Source organism: Centrocercus urophasianus, unplaced genomic scaffold, assembly GCF_019232065.1.
Source record: "Centrocercus urophasianus isolate 14NV4802_14NV808 unplaced genomic scaffold, USGS_Curo_1.0 seq_24, whole genome shotgun sequence".
NCBI classification, from domain to species: Eukaryota; Metazoa; Chordata; class Aves; order Galliformes; family Phasianidae; genus Centrocercus; species Centrocercus urophasianus.
In genome coordinates, this window is record NW_024884800.1 from 13,486,596 (window position 1) to 13,506,182 (window position 19,587).

General features: G+C 39.6%; 1 protein-coding gene across 1 annotated transcript in view; it reads right to left on the reverse strand.

The window, feature by feature from the left end:
• The window catches only part of TMEM164 (transmembrane protein 164), a 40,709-nt gene that overhangs the window by 11,198 nt on the left and 9,924 nt on the right, over nucleotides 1-19,587 (reverse strand). Inside the window, exons 3-5 of the mRNA XM_042825327.1 lie at nucleotides 15,172-15,221; nucleotides 13,773-13,839; nucleotides 3,702-3,780 (exon numbers count right to left, since the gene is read on the reverse strand). Coding sequence (XP_042681261.1) covers nucleotides 3,702-3,780; nucleotides 13,773-13,839; nucleotides 15,172-15,221 — 196 coding nt within the window. The remainder of the gene's footprint in view (nucleotides 1-3,701; nucleotides 3,781-13,772; nucleotides 13,840-15,171; nucleotides 15,222-19,587) is intronic.

Genomic DNA, 19,587 nt, shown 5'->3' on the forward strand with positions numbered 1-19,587 from the left:
AAAAAAGAGAAAGGCCTCATGACTTCAGTCAGAGAGAAAGTTTCTTTTTGCTTATGAGAAATACATATAAGTTGAAAAGCCTCTCTCTACTCCTAGCAAACAACTTACCTACTAAAGTACTGAGGATCAATCTATCTGTCCATTTGTGCACAGCTGTACAACAATCAGCTCTTAAAAAGAAACGAAGGCAGACTGACATGACTGTCCGGAGTTTGCCCAAAAGGAGATTTTTTTATTTCCTAAATTGTAGCTGAATTAATTTACCATCTCCACAGTGTGGACAACCTCCTTTTGAACTGTGAACTCTGAGAATTTGCACAGCCATGTTAGCAGAGTGAATGCTAGTGACTATCTCCCCCTGCAGGAGCAAGCGTCAGAACCATGCAGCAATTAAGTGACACCAATACAAAGGCCTCTGATTAAGCATGTAAGATCTTCAGGTATTGTTCATACACCAGATTGCTCCTTAAAGTAACAAAACCCTAAGAACACCAACTTCATCAAGTTATTAGATCTACCAAACTATAGTGGGGATCCCAGAACTCAAGAAGGAGCATCTAAACACTGCTGTGAGGGAGTCCCTAGAAATTAACTCTTATTCCAAACCACTGTGGAATGATACCATTTGGTCACGACTTTCAGAAAATAACAATTCCACTTGAAGCTCTGAAATCAGGGGCACACCTTATCTTGTCAAATCCCTCAAAAAACCTGACCAAAGTAGCTTAAGGACTACGATGGTCAGAAAATGAGATCTGAGGCTACTGAAGTGCAAATTGGAAACTTTTCATTGTGTTAAGAGTATACAGTTGGCAAAACTCAGTCCTCTAAGACAGAATTGAAAGTTTCTAGTACTTTGTTCTTAGAAGGTCAGGTTAATTAATGCACTGTTGAAACAGCTTTGACAGCTCATGACATCACATTTGGTCAGTTGCCATCTCCCTATGCCTTCTACCAGCCATCTGTATCCCAGTAGCAGAAAGCATACTTACTTGAGCATACTTGTATGTTTCAGAAGTCCAGCTTAGTTGTAATTAATGAGTTTTCAATGAAGAGGTTGACTCCCTGATCAAAATTCACACTCGTGTGTCTCCATCTTCTTCCCTCCACCCTGACACTTTATTTCTTTCACCTCCCTTTTGCAAGTCCTAGCATTCATCTGATGCCACAGTAATCCAATCCAGGAACTACAAAGCCATGGCATAGCTCACAGGGCAGTGAGGGTCTCACTCCCGAGGACAACAAAAAGCAGCAACCATATCCACAATTCTGCATCCATTCTATTGCTCTGGTTCAGCCTACCCAGCTATTTCAGGAATGCTGGGTCCTGCCAGAGACTAGTCTAATTTTTGGCAGAGTTCACAGGCAATATTCATCCAGCAAGAAAGCTGAGAATAGCAGATGTGTTTCATGAAAGAGCTCCCTTGAGTTGAGAATCATCTGTGCTGACCTATTATATCTGCACTTACCTCTGCTATACACAAGACCCTCTTACTGAAGTTAAGAGACATACGAACCAAATCAGCATTTAGTTTGCCTAGGCTGGCATGCATACATATATATACATAAATACTTGCACTTTTAGAAAGGAAGCATGTTAGAAGGTTAAGTAATGAAATTTGTACTCAATCAGTGGAGAGAGATGCCTTAATCCCTGAATAGGAACACATCGTTGAGCAATGAGCCGTCAGTGAGTTCATTGAGTGACACTGCTGGAGAGATGCTCAGAGCTCACCCTTCAATTTGATGCTAAGCACGGTACTGTCTGCACACTGACAAGAAGGGACATGAAGGTGATACTGGCAGCGCAACATGACCTGTCGTCTCCACTGTAAGGAGTAACACCTACTGTTACCCAGTTTCCTGTGCAAAAGAAAACACTTTAACAGGTAACTGAGTCTGCGTGCATGACTGATGTTTGATTAGCATGCCAACAAAATCTGACATGCCATTCTCTGCCAAACGAGCCTCAAATCATCTCTGCTCAATCCTCCTTAAAGGAATATTAACACATAGAGTTCCTAACAAAGCAGTCAGTGGTATCAGTAAATATCCAACAAATACTCCAATAAAAGGAGTGAAGGATGACACTTTTTCCACATAAAATCCATTCAATTTTTCCATTTTTTTCTACCAATTTACTTCTCCCTATGATAACTAACAGTTCTCTGATGGAAATTTCTGCTTAAAATACAAAAACAAAGTTGCATGACAATCAACGTCAGTGGTGATAAAGCAACTTGCATGGGATACAGTCAGAATAAAGGATATCATCTACTCAAAGCATCTTTAAGCAAGTGCAAGTAAAATGACAGTATTGGCACATGACAGTAAGCTAATTTTCACCACATTCATACATTATCTCCTGTGGCATTAGTCATAACTACTTAAAAATTTTATGGATCTTTTGTTAGTGAGATATTACAGTCAGTGAGGTGGCCAGGAGCTGACCACATTAAGAAACTGGAGAATTATTAGTTACACAGTCTGAGGCAATCTCTATTGAAATAATTAGCCAACAGTTTGGGTAGAAACATTACTGCTATCATTTCAACATTAGATGGCAGCAAATACCTGTACACTGATAACATGCGAACATTTACCAGAACACAGGTAATGGGTGACAACTGTACAACACAAAGCCCTTCAGACTACAGTCTTATCAGCCCCAAACAAGTATCTGAAAGTGACACAGGAACTTCAAAGACACCAGAAGAACTGAGCTGGTGACACCACATGAGCTGAGTGCGGCGTTGCCTACAGCAGCACGTGGCTGGTCACTCTTCTTTGCCCTCTCCTTTCTGTAACGATTACAGGTTTGCATAATTTCTACATCTATATCACATCTTAACATTCTGACAAACTGCACTACCAAAGATGGATTAAAATAAAGCATGGCCAGCGTATGCCACTAGCAAGAGAGAAAAGGGTGGCTTATTGAATTACGGTACTTTACCCTCTGTATCACTTTTATTTAGTTTCACTCAGTAGTGGGCAGGAAAAAGGTTACAGACCTATATTGCAAATCCTAAGTGATTACTGGTATAAAGTACAAAACACCACAGTGGAAGAGGCTGAGCTTGTTCTAAGTATTCTGTAAATTGACATCACACCCCTGGTACTGTCATTAAAGGCTGCTGAAAGGCTGGACCATACATTACAATACTTTATTTCCTGTATGAAACCATTCAGCTCTGATAGAAAATGCAGGTCGAGGCAAATCAATGCTGAGGGGGAGAGAGCATCACACTAGATGCAGATATACTGTATTAACTTCTAGGGAGCAATGGTCAGAGTACTGCTGCTCAGTGGAATGATTTGGGATTCCAGATTTTATGAACTATTATAGTACAACATAATGCAAGATAGTAGAATGAATGTCAAGCAAGCTAGCTCACAGTCCTAATGCATCTCACAAGGGACATGCAAGAAAGCAAGTCTTGAAGACACAGCACACAACTTAGAACATTACAAGATGCCAGAGGCTACTCAAGACAACACCACATTAGGCCAACACATACTAGACACACAAATCTTTGTTTTATGTTATCAGAGATGCAACTCCAACATACATACCACCAGAAACTGTTAGGTAACAACATACAGCAGAGAGCAAGAACAGACTTTGTGGTAACCATTTAGAACAGCTAGTTCAATGGCTAGAACCAATTCAACGTAGGAAGGGTAAATTGCCAACCTACCTCCTTTTCTCAGCAGATAGATGGGCACAACATAGAGCATCACATGTTGGATGTAATAAATTTCCATTTCAAATGGAAGCTGAGGAATAAGGAAAAATATTTGTGAAGAAAAATATTTGTAAACACATTTCATCATTAACAACTGGAACCATTTTCCTTATGCCCCATCACAGTGCATTCTGTTCAGTTCTTTTGTCATCTATGACCGTTACCAAAGCAATGGCAGACATTAATGGTCAGTGCTTAGAAAATGCACTTAGCTGTACCCATTCCATCTCCCTCATCACAAACACAATGCAATATTTGTCAATGAGAATTCTCAAAATCGGTCTGAAGCACAACAAAGGAGGCAAAACATAAAATTGCTCTTTTCCTTTTCCTCATTAATTTAAATTTCCAGTAACAATGCAAAACCCCAAAGTAATCAAAACAGGAACTATATTCACAAACATGACAAACTTAGAAAAGAAAATTTTCCTGTTAGTTTGTGTGAGATGGATTTCCACAGAAATGACTTTTGCTTCCAACTATTTTAAAATACATGAAAGAAATCGCTAAGGGGTTCTGTGCAAAAATCCAAAGAACAGCTTGCTTTATGGCAATGTGCATGCATGTGTGGAACAGCTCAGTGTCTCTAACACAACAGATGACATCAGTCAGTCTTCAAGCTGCAGAAGGATGCAAATAAACAAGTAATCAGTTAGCGGTAAATCGAGTTTTCCTCACCTGCTCACAGATTTTGCAAAACTGAATTCATCATCTACATATCCATGTAACTTTTTCAGGACAAGTCAGACAGATTGTACTAAAATAATGCTCTGCTAAAAATAACCTGAACCACAACTCCCAGTTCAATCTGAGCCCCTTAATCCCAGCCCAACTAATTCTAGCTCTTGATCAGCTAGAAGAAGTGGCAGACTGCTCTGAATGTCGTTCCATCTGTAATTGCTTTTGCCTATATCTGTTAACAGATTCAAATTAAAAAATTCACAATTCAACTCTTGTAGCAGCTTCCTTACAAAGCTGAAAAAACATGGTTTACTATTTTACTTCAGATGTGAAAAAATGGACAATACTGCTGAGTCTGAATTCTCATAGGAGTAAAGCAAAGCCATTAGTTTTGACTCAAATGTAGTGTCATTCTACAAGCTAACATGAAACCAGATGCAAGTACTACTTTCTTGGCTTGTGTTCCAATTTTAAACAAACAAATAACTAGGAAGAAAAAAATCAGTAAGAGCCTTCCCTTTTTGTTATTGTTCCAAGACAATGAACTCAGAATATTGAAACAGGAACATTACAAAAATTTCTACATCAACAGAATTGAAGATAGGATCTTCACACAGTTCAGTTTTCTTCCTATAGAACAGCTAATGAACAGCAGGTAAATAATACAGTGAGGTTTGAAATTCTAAGAAAGAAAAAAAAAAAAAAGATTTTTTTTAAGATGTTAAAACCATCAGCTGGATTTTTTAGTGTTGGCATCCCTAAGCTGACACCTGACACTAACACTGTCCTGTTTGCAAACTCCAAGATGCTCTGCCAGCTCCTGGGAGACAGCAAAAAACCTTCCAATCTGCTGGGTGATTTTATTCCAAGCATTCTATACCAAAACATAAAAGTATGTGAGATAATAGCAGGCAAAAGCAAGAGCTTCACAAAAGTTGTGAGGTGTAGTGAATTTGAACCTTTTCTTCTGTTGCCCACTGAAAGACACTGAGAGCAAAGAAAGGGGATCAAAAAAATTCAGAAAGAAGCTAACAGTTTTTCTCACTGGAGGAAAGACCTGTACCCCTACCTGGTGGAGCACACACATTTGAGAAACAGCAGCTCCTGATACACACAACACAGCATGGGATTTACACTTACTCCTGCCAAGCAGCATGCTCTGTTCAGTCTCTGTTCTTTCAGAAGGGCTCCTGCACTCACTGAGCTGTGAGGGTCAGTTACACAAACACGATGCTCAGGACACTTCTTAGAACAGAGCGACAGTTGTTTTCCTGCGGTAGTGTTGACAGTGTTTTTGTTTGTGTGAAACAAAACATTCTTTTTTCCACTGTGAAAGATTGTTTGTTCTGAAGATGGGTGCATTTCCTGGCATAGAGCTGAAAGCGCATAGTTTCTGTACAGCCAAGCACTCACACTGTGCAGTCAGACAACAAACAGAAGAACACACACAAAAGATGGGCTACGAAGCTGTGCGCAGCAACTGGCTCACCCAGTTCCAAAGGTCTCATCTGTAAGTTATTTCACCCATAAAACACTCATTTGCAGATTGCAGGTAGGTATCTTGTAGCTGTAAGAGAAAACTGAAAGCAAAGAGAAGGAGGAAGGGATCACCTGTTGAGCCAGGACATAAAGATCTTCTTTGCGAAAGCAACCAAGCACTTCAGCAAGCGATGGAGACTGAGAAATTCAGAAATCAAAAAACCTGCTACTCACACAATATAAAGTGACTTGAAGAGCTGTGTTGGTCCATCTTGCCTTTGACTGTAGGCGCTCACAAAGGCCACATGTGTCTGAACTTGGGCTTCGTCAATCTCAGCAGCAGGCCCTGGTGCCCGGCCCCAGGCCTGTCCTCTCCTTGTTTCTGAGAGGGAAAACCTTGCAGCCACTCTAAAGGATGGTACCCTCTCCTAGCAAACCGGTGAAGTATGGATTAAAAAACCCTATTTTTCCATCCACCTGTCCCTACAGAGTGCCAGAAATACTGGCTATTTGCTCCCAAGAGGCACCAGCCTCAAGCTGGTATACTAATATTAACAGTCCAATTATTTAATGTATTTTTAGACTCTTCTCTCCCTTACCAGCATCATGCTTTCCTGCATTTTGTCCCATCCCTTCCTTGAAGTTTTAGAGTAACTAATGGTACAAGACAAAAGGACAGATTATCCATTGCTGCTATTAACTTGCACTCTAGGCTCCCTGACAGTCTCAATGAATACAAAGTACAGACTACCCTGATACTGAAAGTAAGTGCTACTGATAAGTAAGCTTTTCTCCTTTAAAGATTCCTATTTGCAGAAAAGCAGATCTGCTCCTCATTCATTCATAGGTTCTGACTTCGATATAAAATCACATACATTTCAAAATATATTAAACAACACTGACATTCACAACCATTCCTCTAATATAACACACAATATCAAAACATGCTAAGAAAGCACTCTGTAACCAAGTATTCAGACCTCTCATTTTTAACATGTGGTAACGATGTTTCTGTTCAAAAATAAATGGTGCCTTGTTCTTCCAGGAAGAACAGCAGCCTATGATGCAGATTCCAAAGTGCCGCACTCCCCAGGCACATGCTTAAAGGTCCTCTGCTAAGTGCCAAGAACAGCGAGCACGCACTGAGCCTCATCCCAGGGAGAGGTCAGTTACGTTCAGAGCTACTGGGCTAAACAAACACCATTTCATCGCTTGCAAATCCAAGGGAAAGAGAAACTGTCTGGAGAAGGATTAGAGCACACCTTGTTCTTTCCGAGTAAAAATCGCAGCCGTCAACAGCAGTTCTCTGAGCGTGCAACAGGGTAACCTAACATAAACCTGGTTCTGTCCTAGAGAAGCAGTGAGCTCCTTCCATTGACTGCACTAAGCATGGGGAAAAAATAATCTCAATTCAGTGCAGACTTGAGCTGAAAAGTTAGATATTCAGATGACAGTTTCCCATCAGAAAGCGCAGCACAAGACCCATTTAAACTAGCTTAAACCCACTGTGACAAGGCAGCAGCTCTTCAGTGGACTCTGAGGTTGCTACTTTGTTGTTTTCTGAAAGCAGTACTTCTCCTTCTGTTAATTATTTATACTTCAACTGTGTATGCGTAACAACAGCTCAAGTACTATACCTAGAGGATATAGCACAGCCAGCACAATCTAGTCATTCTGTATCAGTTGCTTTCTTAAACATCAGCAGTAAATCAGGTTTGTAATCTTTGACAATTAGTTTCTTAAATGTGATCAGTAATCCAGAAATTAAAAACACAAACAGGTTTTTTATTTCACTAGTAAAACAAATCACAGTATAGATCAGAGAAGAGGAATATAAAGGTATACTAAATATAAAACTCGTTGGGCAAACAGCTGCTAGGCCTTGGTAATGAGTGATGGTTACCCCTCAGCACATTCAGGATTGTGACAGCAAATGACTTACTTGGCAGAGGAGAAATAGTGCCAGAGAAGATCAGAACAGTCCAAAGACAGACGTGAAGACTTCAAACAAACAAGCAAAAAGCCAACAAAAATACACAAAGACAAAGAAAAAGAAGGGGCTTTTTGAAAAGAGTTTTATCAGGACTCATTTCTCCAGCAGACATTCCAACAAGACACCCAACAAGACGCTGGCAAAAGGCCAAGAAGCTGCCCAGTGCTCCAACCACTGCTACACTACCTGGGCATTTCTGCAGCTCAGGCACCTCCAGCTTACCTGACATAGAGCAGAAAAGCAACCTCCATTTATGTGAAGAGAGAGAAAGAAATGTTATGAGGAAATAAAAGGAATACCGGGGCTGCAAAAAACATCTGGAGAGAAGGATTAAACATTCATGTGACGTGTGAAAGTCTGAAGCAGCTTCCCATAGTTTTACTGCAACTATTTCTTCCCATTGTATTTTGGGGCAGTGTGTCAGTTGCCTGTCACACATCCTTTTCTTTGTACATTACAAAAACATATTCTCAAAAAAGTTTCAAATAGGTGTGTCAGTCAGCATCCATCCTCACAGCTGTTCTGCACAACCCAGGCAGTACAGAGAATGAGAGCTGAATTTCCTTAAAGCAGCACTAATTTAAGGTTTATCTAGTTCTCATTTTCAGCTAACCCTGTTAGTGCAGAGAACGTATATTGAGGGAAAGAATCAGCATCTGTACTTGCTACCAAACTATTAGCAAGTGTGAGCTCAGTCTTAAGAGTTATAGGAAGGCATCTGTTATGCCTGCAGAGTAAAGATGCAGTAGATCACAGGACTAGGAAGGTGACTACTTTTACCAGACTACAAAAGCCAGAAAATCCAGGTAGGCTAAAAGCCTGCAGGATTCCAACCTATAAAACACCCAAATTCTGACAAGCTGTAAGAGACCTTTTTTTTGGTGTGCAGCTACTGAGGATGAAGTTTATTAAGAAAGCCAGGAGAACATGGAGCTCAGTGCAACACTGATCTCAACAGAATGCATTTCTCCTTCCATCAGGGTTTTGAGTATTTGACCAGCATTATACATGAGGTTTACTGTGTTTCATAAGACATCACTGTCTCACAGTCAGTCCATTTTTATCGTACAGATCAGCTCCCATTAATGACACTCTGGGTTCAATCAGGCATTTACAGAGTTAAGTGTAAAAACGTTTTAAATAATGAATAATATCAGTTTCAGAAATAGCATTTTTCCAGTTCCTCTAGAGAGAATATCTGGACTACTTCACACCACCAGCAGGAGGTAGATTTTTATTATCAAGTAAAGGTGTGATTGTAGGTTGCATTTACAGGTATCATTTTGATGCACATAGCAGAGGTAACTGCTGAAAGATGCAGAAATATGGGCGTTAGGACCTACTGGCAACCAAAGCAGTTTCCCCACAGACTCCAGCATGAAACTGCCCTGTTAGTTTTCCTTGTGCCAGACAGATTAGGCCAATTTAGCTATAATGCCACATGCTACCATAACTTATCCCATTTTGCTGTTCAAAGACGTCTCAGGCAAACTGTTAAGTGCTGTGAATTGTTTATCACCCTAACGTGCAATAGAAATGCAGTGGATAAAGATCAGAGGTACTGCACACTGTGTACAGTAAGTACTGCTTGGAGTATGATTCTGTTCCTAAAACAGATTTAGAATGTGTAACTCTCAAGCCAAATAGCTCTAATAATAGAATTCAGCAGCTTGTGGAAACATCAGAAGTGCACCATCCCAGCTGCATCCCAGCAAGTTCAATATCTCTGGGACTTGTCCTAATTTTCACTTTATATTAAAATTTTCTGGACATCAACTGGAAAAAAAAAAAAAAAAGAACAAAACACAAACAACAACATTTACTTTAAAACCAGCAGCAAGTTTCCTTTAAAATTTGATCACTGCAATACGGAAGTTCAAACAATTACAGTTACTCTGAAGGCTTGGTTTATGTGGTAGTTAGACGAGTTTATTCACATAGCTAGGATATTAGAACATCCCATATCACTTAAACAGAGTAGAAAGAAGTTATTTACTTCTGTATTTCTCATTTGCTTCCAGGGTCCCACCTGGCATTCTAACAATACGATTCCTTTAGCATCATCTCTAATGTCTTAACATCTTTAGCTAAAATCTGATTGAGTTTTTCAGATGCAAGACTTCAGCATTTAAGGCTAGATCTCAAACCATTATCACTGCTTTGTTATCACTCACTACATGAATGTGTACACTTGCCTCACAACTTGAGAAGCTAGTTGGGTAGTTCATTATGTCACATACCAGAAGACTGATGGACTCCAGATGACTTGTTCTTACCACAGCATTTTGTAGCATAAATAGGCCTATCATTCAAGCTCCTTAAATAACACAATTCCCTTCCCCTCCTGCCAAAGCGGTGCCCTTCCAGTGCTGAAAATACTAAGTTGATTAGCTGAGCATCTTAAGCACAGCAAAGCATTCATCTTATGGTAACCTATAACTCCATGCTTCTATTATGTACAAATCCACTAGTTCCTAAACATCCATCCATCACCCACAAGGTGGCAATTAACTTTTCATTCCCTATCCATAAACTGCAAAATGCAGAAGATATTTACAAACAAAAAACATACTTCTAATATTTTCTCCTGCTCCTCACTCATGATTCACAATTTGCTGGTGTGTATGCGCCTACTGCTGAACTTGCCAAGCTAGCAGGCTAATTTACCAAGGAACTACAGTAAGCATCTGCTATCTGTAAGATAACCAAGAGGCAATCCACTTGGAAGAGAGGATAAGCAGAATGTCAGCTGAAGACAATGAAAACTATGCATCTCCTAAGCTTAAAACACATCTTATGTGATGAAAGGTAACAGCAACCACCTTAGTGCTCAGTGAAATATCCCAGTTTGGTTTTACAGGTTCACAAAGTGATGAGACAACAGTCTCCTGCTTTTCAGTGCACACAGGCCTCAGAACTCTTGCTCGTCTGCCCCTAGACAGCATCTCCCTCCCCACTTCTACAGCAATAGTTGTGTCAGGTGCCCAATCTTTCATGCTCTTAGTTTGTGCCAGACACAATATATTATAACTGTTTACAGACAATTAAGAACACGTCTTTGTATTGAAATGTATACACTAAAACATACATCTTAAAATACTGTACCAGTGAAATCAAAAAAAGATGAGGTATATTCTTGGCCGAGTCAAACATCTCTTCATTTAGATACTATAAAACAACATGACAGAATTAATGTATTTTTTGTTTGTTTGTTAATTCCTAAGTTGCAAGAGAAATTTCTTGCTTTTGTTACAATGTCAGTGTAAATGGCAGTGACATTTACAGAGCAGAATGTGTATCTACCATGACAGAATTTGGGCCAAAGCAGCCATGCTATAAAATATCACCCAAATTATTTTATGCCTGAAGAAACACTGAAAAGAGACGAGCCTGGCAAGCAGCTGTTAAGCCAAAAATAACCTAAGCTGTATTTATTCCAAAAATACTTGCTCTTGGACATTATCCTTTGCCTCCTTTATCCCTAATTAAGGACAGATTTTTATAAGCAGTCCATATTTTTCCTGTTTAACCTCCACTTCCCTCATTTAAATGAGATCTTCAAAATAGCACAGAAAACACAAGTTAATAATTAAATATTTCGACATTTTAATCGGAGAAGGTAATATAGAAAAGTATTTTATGTTAAACTTAAGAACCAGAAAGTTTGAAATACAGAGCGAGATTTGTGCTCCCACTTCTCAGGAAAAATCAGTACAGTAAGTATATATATATTTTAATGTCCCTTCAGCAGGAATTAGTTTTAGTAAAACACACCGACAAACTGCACTTAAGCAGCTATATATGTGTATATATATGTACATAGACACACACATGCATGAATATGTATTTTTCCCATTTGTAATGCTTTATATATTTTTCCATCTCTGTAGAAAAGAATATACATAGTTAGCAGAGAAGGAAGGACAAAATAAAACTTGAATAAACTCTATGGATATTTTACTACTAAAATCTGAATAATGATTGAACTTTCTGTGCATGCATGTGTTTCATACAGTGAGGAAAGTCCTTACTGATATGTAAAAGCCTACAGATGGATAATCCTCTCCCCAGTAATTAAACTGCGTCTCAGGGGAATTTTTTCTTATCTTAAACAGGGGAAGAAGGAAAGCATACACAAGTCCAAAGTAAGACTTAGTTTTCAAGTCTCCTAGATACCAGTGTGAACAGTCAACATGGCGTATCATCAAAATTCAATACAGATGCTGATTTATAGACTTAATCCTATTAAGACTGCCTAGATCTGTAAATGGACAATCACTAATGAGATTTGTAACAGAGTCTGAAGTCCCTAACAATGTCATTAACTCACATGCTATGTAAATATAGATATGAATACATTATCCAGACTCTGTAAACATGTAAGCAGATGAATTTAAGTGAACTCTATTTTAAAACAGACATTTAAATGGTTGCAGAAAAGAAAAGATTTTTGCAAATTAGACATGGCCACCCAGACTAGCACAACCAAGTCTTCCATATGCTGAGGGCCCCACAGCTGAATGCAGTACTGCAGGTGGGGTTTCATAACAGCAGAGTAGAGGTGAGAATCACCTCATTTGACCTGACAGCTACACTTCTGACACTGCTCAGAACATGGTTGACTCTCTGGGCAGCAAGTGCACATTTAGCAGCTCCTATTCAGTTTTACTTCCACCACATACCTCTCTGCAGGGCTCTGCAGCATTTCTCAAACGATTTGTTGCCCATCCTGTATTTGTGCTTGAGATTGCCCTGATCCAGCTGCAGGACTTTGCATTTGGTCCTGTTGAACTCCACATTGTTCTCATGGGCCCACCTCTTACATCTGTCCAGGTCCCTCTGGATGGTATCCCTCCCCTCCAGTGTGTCAGTAGCACCATGCAGCTTGTGTCATGTGCAAGCTTGCTGAGAATGATCTTGATTCCACTGTCTACGTAGCCAACATGGATGTTAAATAGTGTCAGTACCAATACTAACCCCTGAGGAACACCATGTTTTACACATCTACATCTGGACACCAAGATGTTGACTGCAACTTTTTGATTGCAGCTATCCAGACAACTCTTCATCCACTGAGTGGTTCATCCAACAAATCCATGTCTCTCCAACTTAAAAAAAGGGATGTCATGCAGGACAGTTACCATATGCTATACCCAAAGCCAGGTAGATAATACTGGTTGCTCTTTCCTTATCCACCAACGTTGTAACCTCATTGTAGAACAAATCTGTCTGGCACTATTTGCCTTTATTGAAGCTATGTTGGCTGTCACCAGTCACCTCTTTGTTTTCCATGTGCTTTAGCAGAGTTTCCAAGAGGATCTGCTCCATAGCCTTACCTTGCCAGACACGGAGGTGAGACTGACCAGCTCTGTTGTTTCCTGAGTCTTTCTTTTTACCCTTTTTAAAAAAGGAGTTAGTCTTCTCCCTTTCCAGTCACTAAGAACTTCAGACTGCTACAGCTTCTCAAGTACAACAAACAGTTGCCTCAGCAACTTCATCCACCAGTTCCTTCAGGGTCCCCAGATACATCAATTAAGTCCCATGGACTTGTGCACATGCCACACCCTATTCTATGAAGTTTCAAAGCCTCTTATGTTTTGCCTCTGTTCAGAGGCCAGGCCAGTACTGTCAAAGTACTTTCTTCTCCACCTAGGATAAAGCAGTGTTAACTCCCCACACTGATTTATAAACATAATCACAAAAATTCCAGGATTGGAATTTTGGTTTCATCACAGAGGTTTGTACCAGGAATCTACAGCCTGGTAACATGAACTACATACAGTAAAATGAACCACAGGTGAAATGAACCAAAAGTGAAAAAACTTCTAGAAATAAATTAGGGAGCAAAAGGAAAGATACAGTACACTCACCAGGCGCGTATTAACGACAGGAAACAGCAGTGCCAAGAGAGCCCCATTCAGCATATGCATCTGCAACCTTAGAAAAGAGGAAGTGGTGTTTTCAGACTAGAAATGAAATGCAGTATTTTCACTTTTTATGTAACATCTCTTCAATAAAAAGCAGTCAGTGATTTGAGAAAATTTGAATAAAGCCACAGTTAAATGCAATAACGAGGACAAAGCCTGTCTTTAAATACACATTTAAATACTTTCCTAAGTAGGACTGCTTTCTGTAATGAGCTTTGGATTCCTAGAAGGCCTGGGCTGCCCAATTGTGTTAATCCAGATCATGATATAGGTTGTTAAATGCTTGGAATTTTGCTGTTTATTTATCTTTCAGAGCTTGAAAGAGTATATTTGATAAGGTTTTACTCCTGCACATCTTTACATGTTTTTTTGAAGTGTACAACTTCAAAAGTAAAACAAACCCCAAATTGTTCTTCAAATGTCATTTGTATATGAGAGTGTCAAAAACCAAAAAGATCAGCTGTGAGAAGCAGCAAGTGGCCACTGCTCTGCAACCAGTCTTTTGGAAGTGAGTAGGAAAACCCAGACATCAGGCATATTTTGCACTCTCTGAGTTGAAGGGATACTATTACAGTATCCCTGCAATTGGCCTGCTCCCTGCCCCAATAAGGAACAGCAAGAACAAGTTGCAGCCACAGAGCAGCACTTCCAAAGCACTTTCATAAGGCAGACCCCCAGCATCACTTTTCCAGTCATCGCATATACGAGGACAAGAAAGAGCAGAGTGAATCGCCGTAGTGGCAACCACAGCTCTTCTTGATTACCTTTCTGTCTGGGAAACACCACCACCCTCCCCACACTCCAACTAGTTGCTCCCCATGACTACTTACTGGGCTCTTCCTGCACACTGGAAACCCTTACTGTTTCAAAAATTAGTAACAATATGTTCTAAAATACTGCTTATCTTTGGAAAAAAATACTCAAAATCAGCAAGGATTTGCTTTAGTTAATGTTCTTTTTAAAACTAAACACACATTGCGTATGTACAGTGTTCAGTGAAGACCAAACACTAATTTTTGGTGAGGATAATCAAAAGGTACCTGGCACATAAAATTAAGTAAGCAAGCACACATTAGTCTGTGGAAGGAGGAGTGTAGTTTCAGCTGTTACTGAGCTAAGGTATATTGCTAGTGAGACCACAACCATCAGAACAAAAGAACCACAGCTATGTGGCTGTGCAGTCAGTTTCAGCCATTACCTTTCTGAAGTACTATTTTTCAGTCTGACAGATATGCCTTTCCTACTGAATATATATCTTAATATTTTATTACTTAAACCTGTGATTAATTTCTAAAATACATCATACAAAGTAGACAGAAATGTAGTAAACAGGAGGCATTACCTGAAGAGAATCATTGCAGCCCGACATGGAGGGCAAGCAAGAAGGAAAATCTGAAACATGAGAAAGAAATTGAAGTTAATGATGTGATCTTTTAGACTCCATTATCAATACCTTTCCTTCCAAGCTCTGGACGCAACAACCCATTTCTAACCAGAAGAACTGTTTTACAGTAAAGATAGAAAAGACTAAAAAACATTAACAAATTCAAAGGCTTACACATTTTTATGTAAATTCACATTTTCTAGGTGTAAAAGCATTACACAGCGAGCAGCATCTAGGGCTGAGCTTCTGCCGATGCCCATCTGATATCATTGCTATAAAAACTAAACAAAAACAGTCTTTCCAAGGCCTCACGTAAAGCAGAATACTGTACTATCAACCACTCAGCCCTCAGTCATCACAGTCCTCGCAAAGGCCTCGCTCTGCTGGTGACCAAGTGCTTACACTGACAGGCCTTCGCCTCAGCAGTGTAGGTGCCAGCTCCTGGAGCTTTAAATTGAGATGGTTCTATAAAAGCCTCTTAGTGCTTCCCACCATAAGGCTATCACAGTATTTGTTACACAGATAAGCTTAGCGGTCATCTTTAAACATGCCCACTGCCTTACTCAGGAGAATATTTTCAAAGTTCTGCAAGCATGTTGCCAACTATTAGCCACCCACTTCACAAGTCCAAGAATAAGACAATACAACTGGAGAATATTATATTTGTCTTTCTTTGCGTATCACACTCCTACCATAAATAGGATCTGATTGAAATCATTATGTAGTAAACGACTGTTGCAACTATGCCCCATATAAATTCAGAAGATAATCACCATCCTTTGATACTGCTATCTAATATCTCTCACGGTGAGTTAAAGCACTTCATATCAGCAAGTCTTTAGATATGAAGAGATGACAGAAGTAGGTGCTCGGTGATAACTATATTGTATGCTACTGAAAATAAGAGAATTCCTACGCAGTTTGGTCTACTCCCCGAAAATGAAAATATTTCACCAAATAAAGGGAATTGTGATTTTTATTGCTGTTGCCAAAATAAATTCACAATAGATCAATTTCTCTGCCAACACACCAAATTATCATTAAACCACTGCAAAGTGAGAACATTTGGAGAACGTGTCTGTTTCCCGGGCAGCTCACCGGACTTCCTCTCAAGTGCTGCAGGACATATCTGTGCACATACAGACACATTCAACTACTGCCAAGCACCTCCCTGCTGCAGCAACTGCAGAAGAGCCAATGCCAGGTGATACTATTGATCCCCTGATTCTAAGCAGGCTTTACTGTCCTTACCAAACAGTGAAAAGTAAAAGAATTCTGAATATTTTATTTCCAGTTCAGCTTAATACACAGGCATTTCATTTCCAATTTAGTTATCAGTTTTTCAAGCTTTCAGTTCAGCTATCCTATGACTTCCTTAAGCTCCTAAGTCTGACAGACAGATGCGGCTTTTGAAACATTGTTCATTCACAGCAACATGGAAAATATTCTGCTCTTTCAGTATAAAATGGATTTTCTTATCTTTCATCTTAAAAAAAAATAAAGCAGGTTCCTCTTTTCTCTGTACACACAAAATAAGAGAAACAGGAGTGTGTCTTAATCACACCACTCACTTCCTTTCCTGACACCATGCAGAGTGTTCCAAGTACCAGCCCTGCATGCTGCCTACTGGCTGAGTATCACCACGGAGGATCAACAGTGACTAAAATTAAGGATTATGGCACTGCTATACAGGTTGAGATGAACATCTATGAAAGGACTTCACTCCCATGAAGACCAACAGAGAAGAGTAACAGATTCACAGCTACTCATTTCCAGGTCAGCTCCGCTGTAAGAAACAGTTTTGAGAACTAATGAGGCAAAACAAGCATTTAATATTTCCAACCATGCAACTCCCTTGGTTGGGGGAATCTTTCAGAAAACATGTTTGAGGGCAATAGAGAAAGCTAGAACGTTTATGTTCAAGCTTTGCAGTAACAGAAGAGATCTTCAAATGTTTCAGTGCTAGCAAATTAACACCAAGCACTTCCTCTCTAAACACGTAAGCACTTTCCCATGATAAAGCAACCTCATAACCTGTTAAAAGCGACTCTTCACAAGAAGAGTCTTCACAAGAAACATTTGCATTTGATTTTTAAAGAACTGTGCCACTGAGTAGATTTAAACATCATAAAACACATTTCTGTGAGTTCAGCTCACAGAGTAATTAATGGCCTGAAAATAATCAAGCAGACAAGCTCTAACACAAGTGTTCACATCTTCATCCCAAAATCATACTACATTTCTCTGTCATACTAGAAATAAAATCCTTTGCTTGTGGGGAAAAAAAACAGCAGTGTTTTGAACACCGAACAACATCATATCAAATTAGTGCATCACTGTGAAGAATTCCCAGCCTCTGCTTCCCTGCTGGCACTCCCAAGGATTTACACGCACAGCCCATCACAGATGTTGCCCCACCTCCTCACTGGGGAAAAGCAAGCTCTAAAATACCCCTCCTTTGTGTTACATGTCATACAATAAATTCAGGGCACAGTTCTGACTGCTCCAGTCCACTCTGACCTCTTTCTCCAAAAAGCACAGAGATGACAAGCATGACCAAAAGACACTTCAACCTGTTAAAAAATGGACAAACAAACCCTGTAGGATGTAAGTAAGACAAAGAGAAGGTACAAAATCACGAGTAGCCTTGAAGAAACGTACAGGCCACTCCTATGAGGGCATAGCGCTGCGAGTAAGGACATTCAAGCCTTTTCCACCAGCACAGGACCAGAAGATTACCCAGGAATAAGCCATAAAGAAATTCACAATGCTGTTAGATTGGCAAACTGAGGTTTACTTCAACTTTAAGGATCATGATGAAAGTAGAAGTCAAAGTCGGAGTAATTTCCAACTGCTCTGCCATAAATACCATTGTCCATCCCAATGGGAAATATTTCTAGCATGAGAAACTGCCTGGCCAGCACCCCCTGCACAAGCCCAAGTACAAAGGTCACACCATAACACATGACAGATCAGCAGGGCTGTTACCATTTAGAGACTGTAATGTACAGGATTGCTCTGCTTAACTGTTCGTTTACCAAGACAAAATCAGAAAGAAACTGACCTCATTACTAACTCAGAGATGGGTTGCAAATCCATCTATTCCATGCTCCCCTTCTTTGAACCATACTCTAGAAGAAAAAGTTCTAAGCAATATCTGTGGGATTAGGACAGACTGGAAAGTAGAAGGAAAAGGATGGTGCTTTTCTCCTGGAGCAGTAAGTTTTAAATTCTAAAGCACACACGTGTGTGGATTTGTCATCAGGTATTCCACGGATTGCCAAGAAATACCCTGTTTAAGTTCCATGAATTTTAGAGAACACTTCTTTCTTAAATCTGATTGTATTAATTGTTTATGTTGCCATAGCAAGCAGAAGAGCCTGTATGTAAAAAGCCTACTCTGAAGACTGTAAGATCATAACTTTACTTCAGTGTACTGAGAAAGCTTCTTTAACTACTAGCATGATCATGTGAAAGACCACAGATCTGAAAGATGTCTTGTTTCTACCTTCACACAAAGGAACGCTGACCTGCAGCAAAACGTTTCTTCATCTGGTTATAGACAAACTGTTCTCTTTTTCATTGAGTGAATACAGCAAAGTCTACTAGGGCTCACTGCACCATTAAGTGATGTCAACAGTGAGACAGAAATATGCATAACAAATATTAACTGGAGGGACAAAAAGCAATTCGAAAGGTAGCAGTGGAAGAAAAGAACAAGTCACACCACTGGTAGCCAATGACAGGACACAAGGAAGTGGAACAAATCTTCACCAAGGAGGTTGAGACAGGAAACTGGGAAAGATTTCTTTACCATGAAGGTGGTAAAACACTGGGAAAGGCTTCCAAGAGAGGCAGCGATGCCCCACGCGTGCCAGCATTCAGGTGGCATTTGGTCAGCATCCTCAGTAACATGCTGAACTTCTGTTTAGCCCTTTCTTATGTGCATTAAAGTAACACTCCCCACAGCTGAAGATATTTAAAGACATTTTAAAAGCTAAAGTACTTTTTAAAGGTAAGGCTAAGTATTTTTCAGTGTGAAAAAAAAATTCATCCCCCTCCCCCTCCAGAGGTGAAACAAAAGACAAGGTACATTCAAAGCTGGATAATTTATGTAGAAGGCTTTAATCCCTAAAAGTCATTTTTTAAAGTAAGTTCAAAGCAATCATTCAATCATTTATCAGAAAGCAGCAGTAACAGCTCCATCATACAGCTTCCATTCAGTGCCCAGGTTCAGTTTAGACACTGACTGTTTGCGCACAAACTATCAATTAAGCACAAAACAGCAGTATCATTTAAAAGCCATCTGTTTGCCTTCTAAAAGAAGTAACTTCAAAAAAAAAAAAAAAAAAAAAAAAAAAAAAAAAAAAAAAA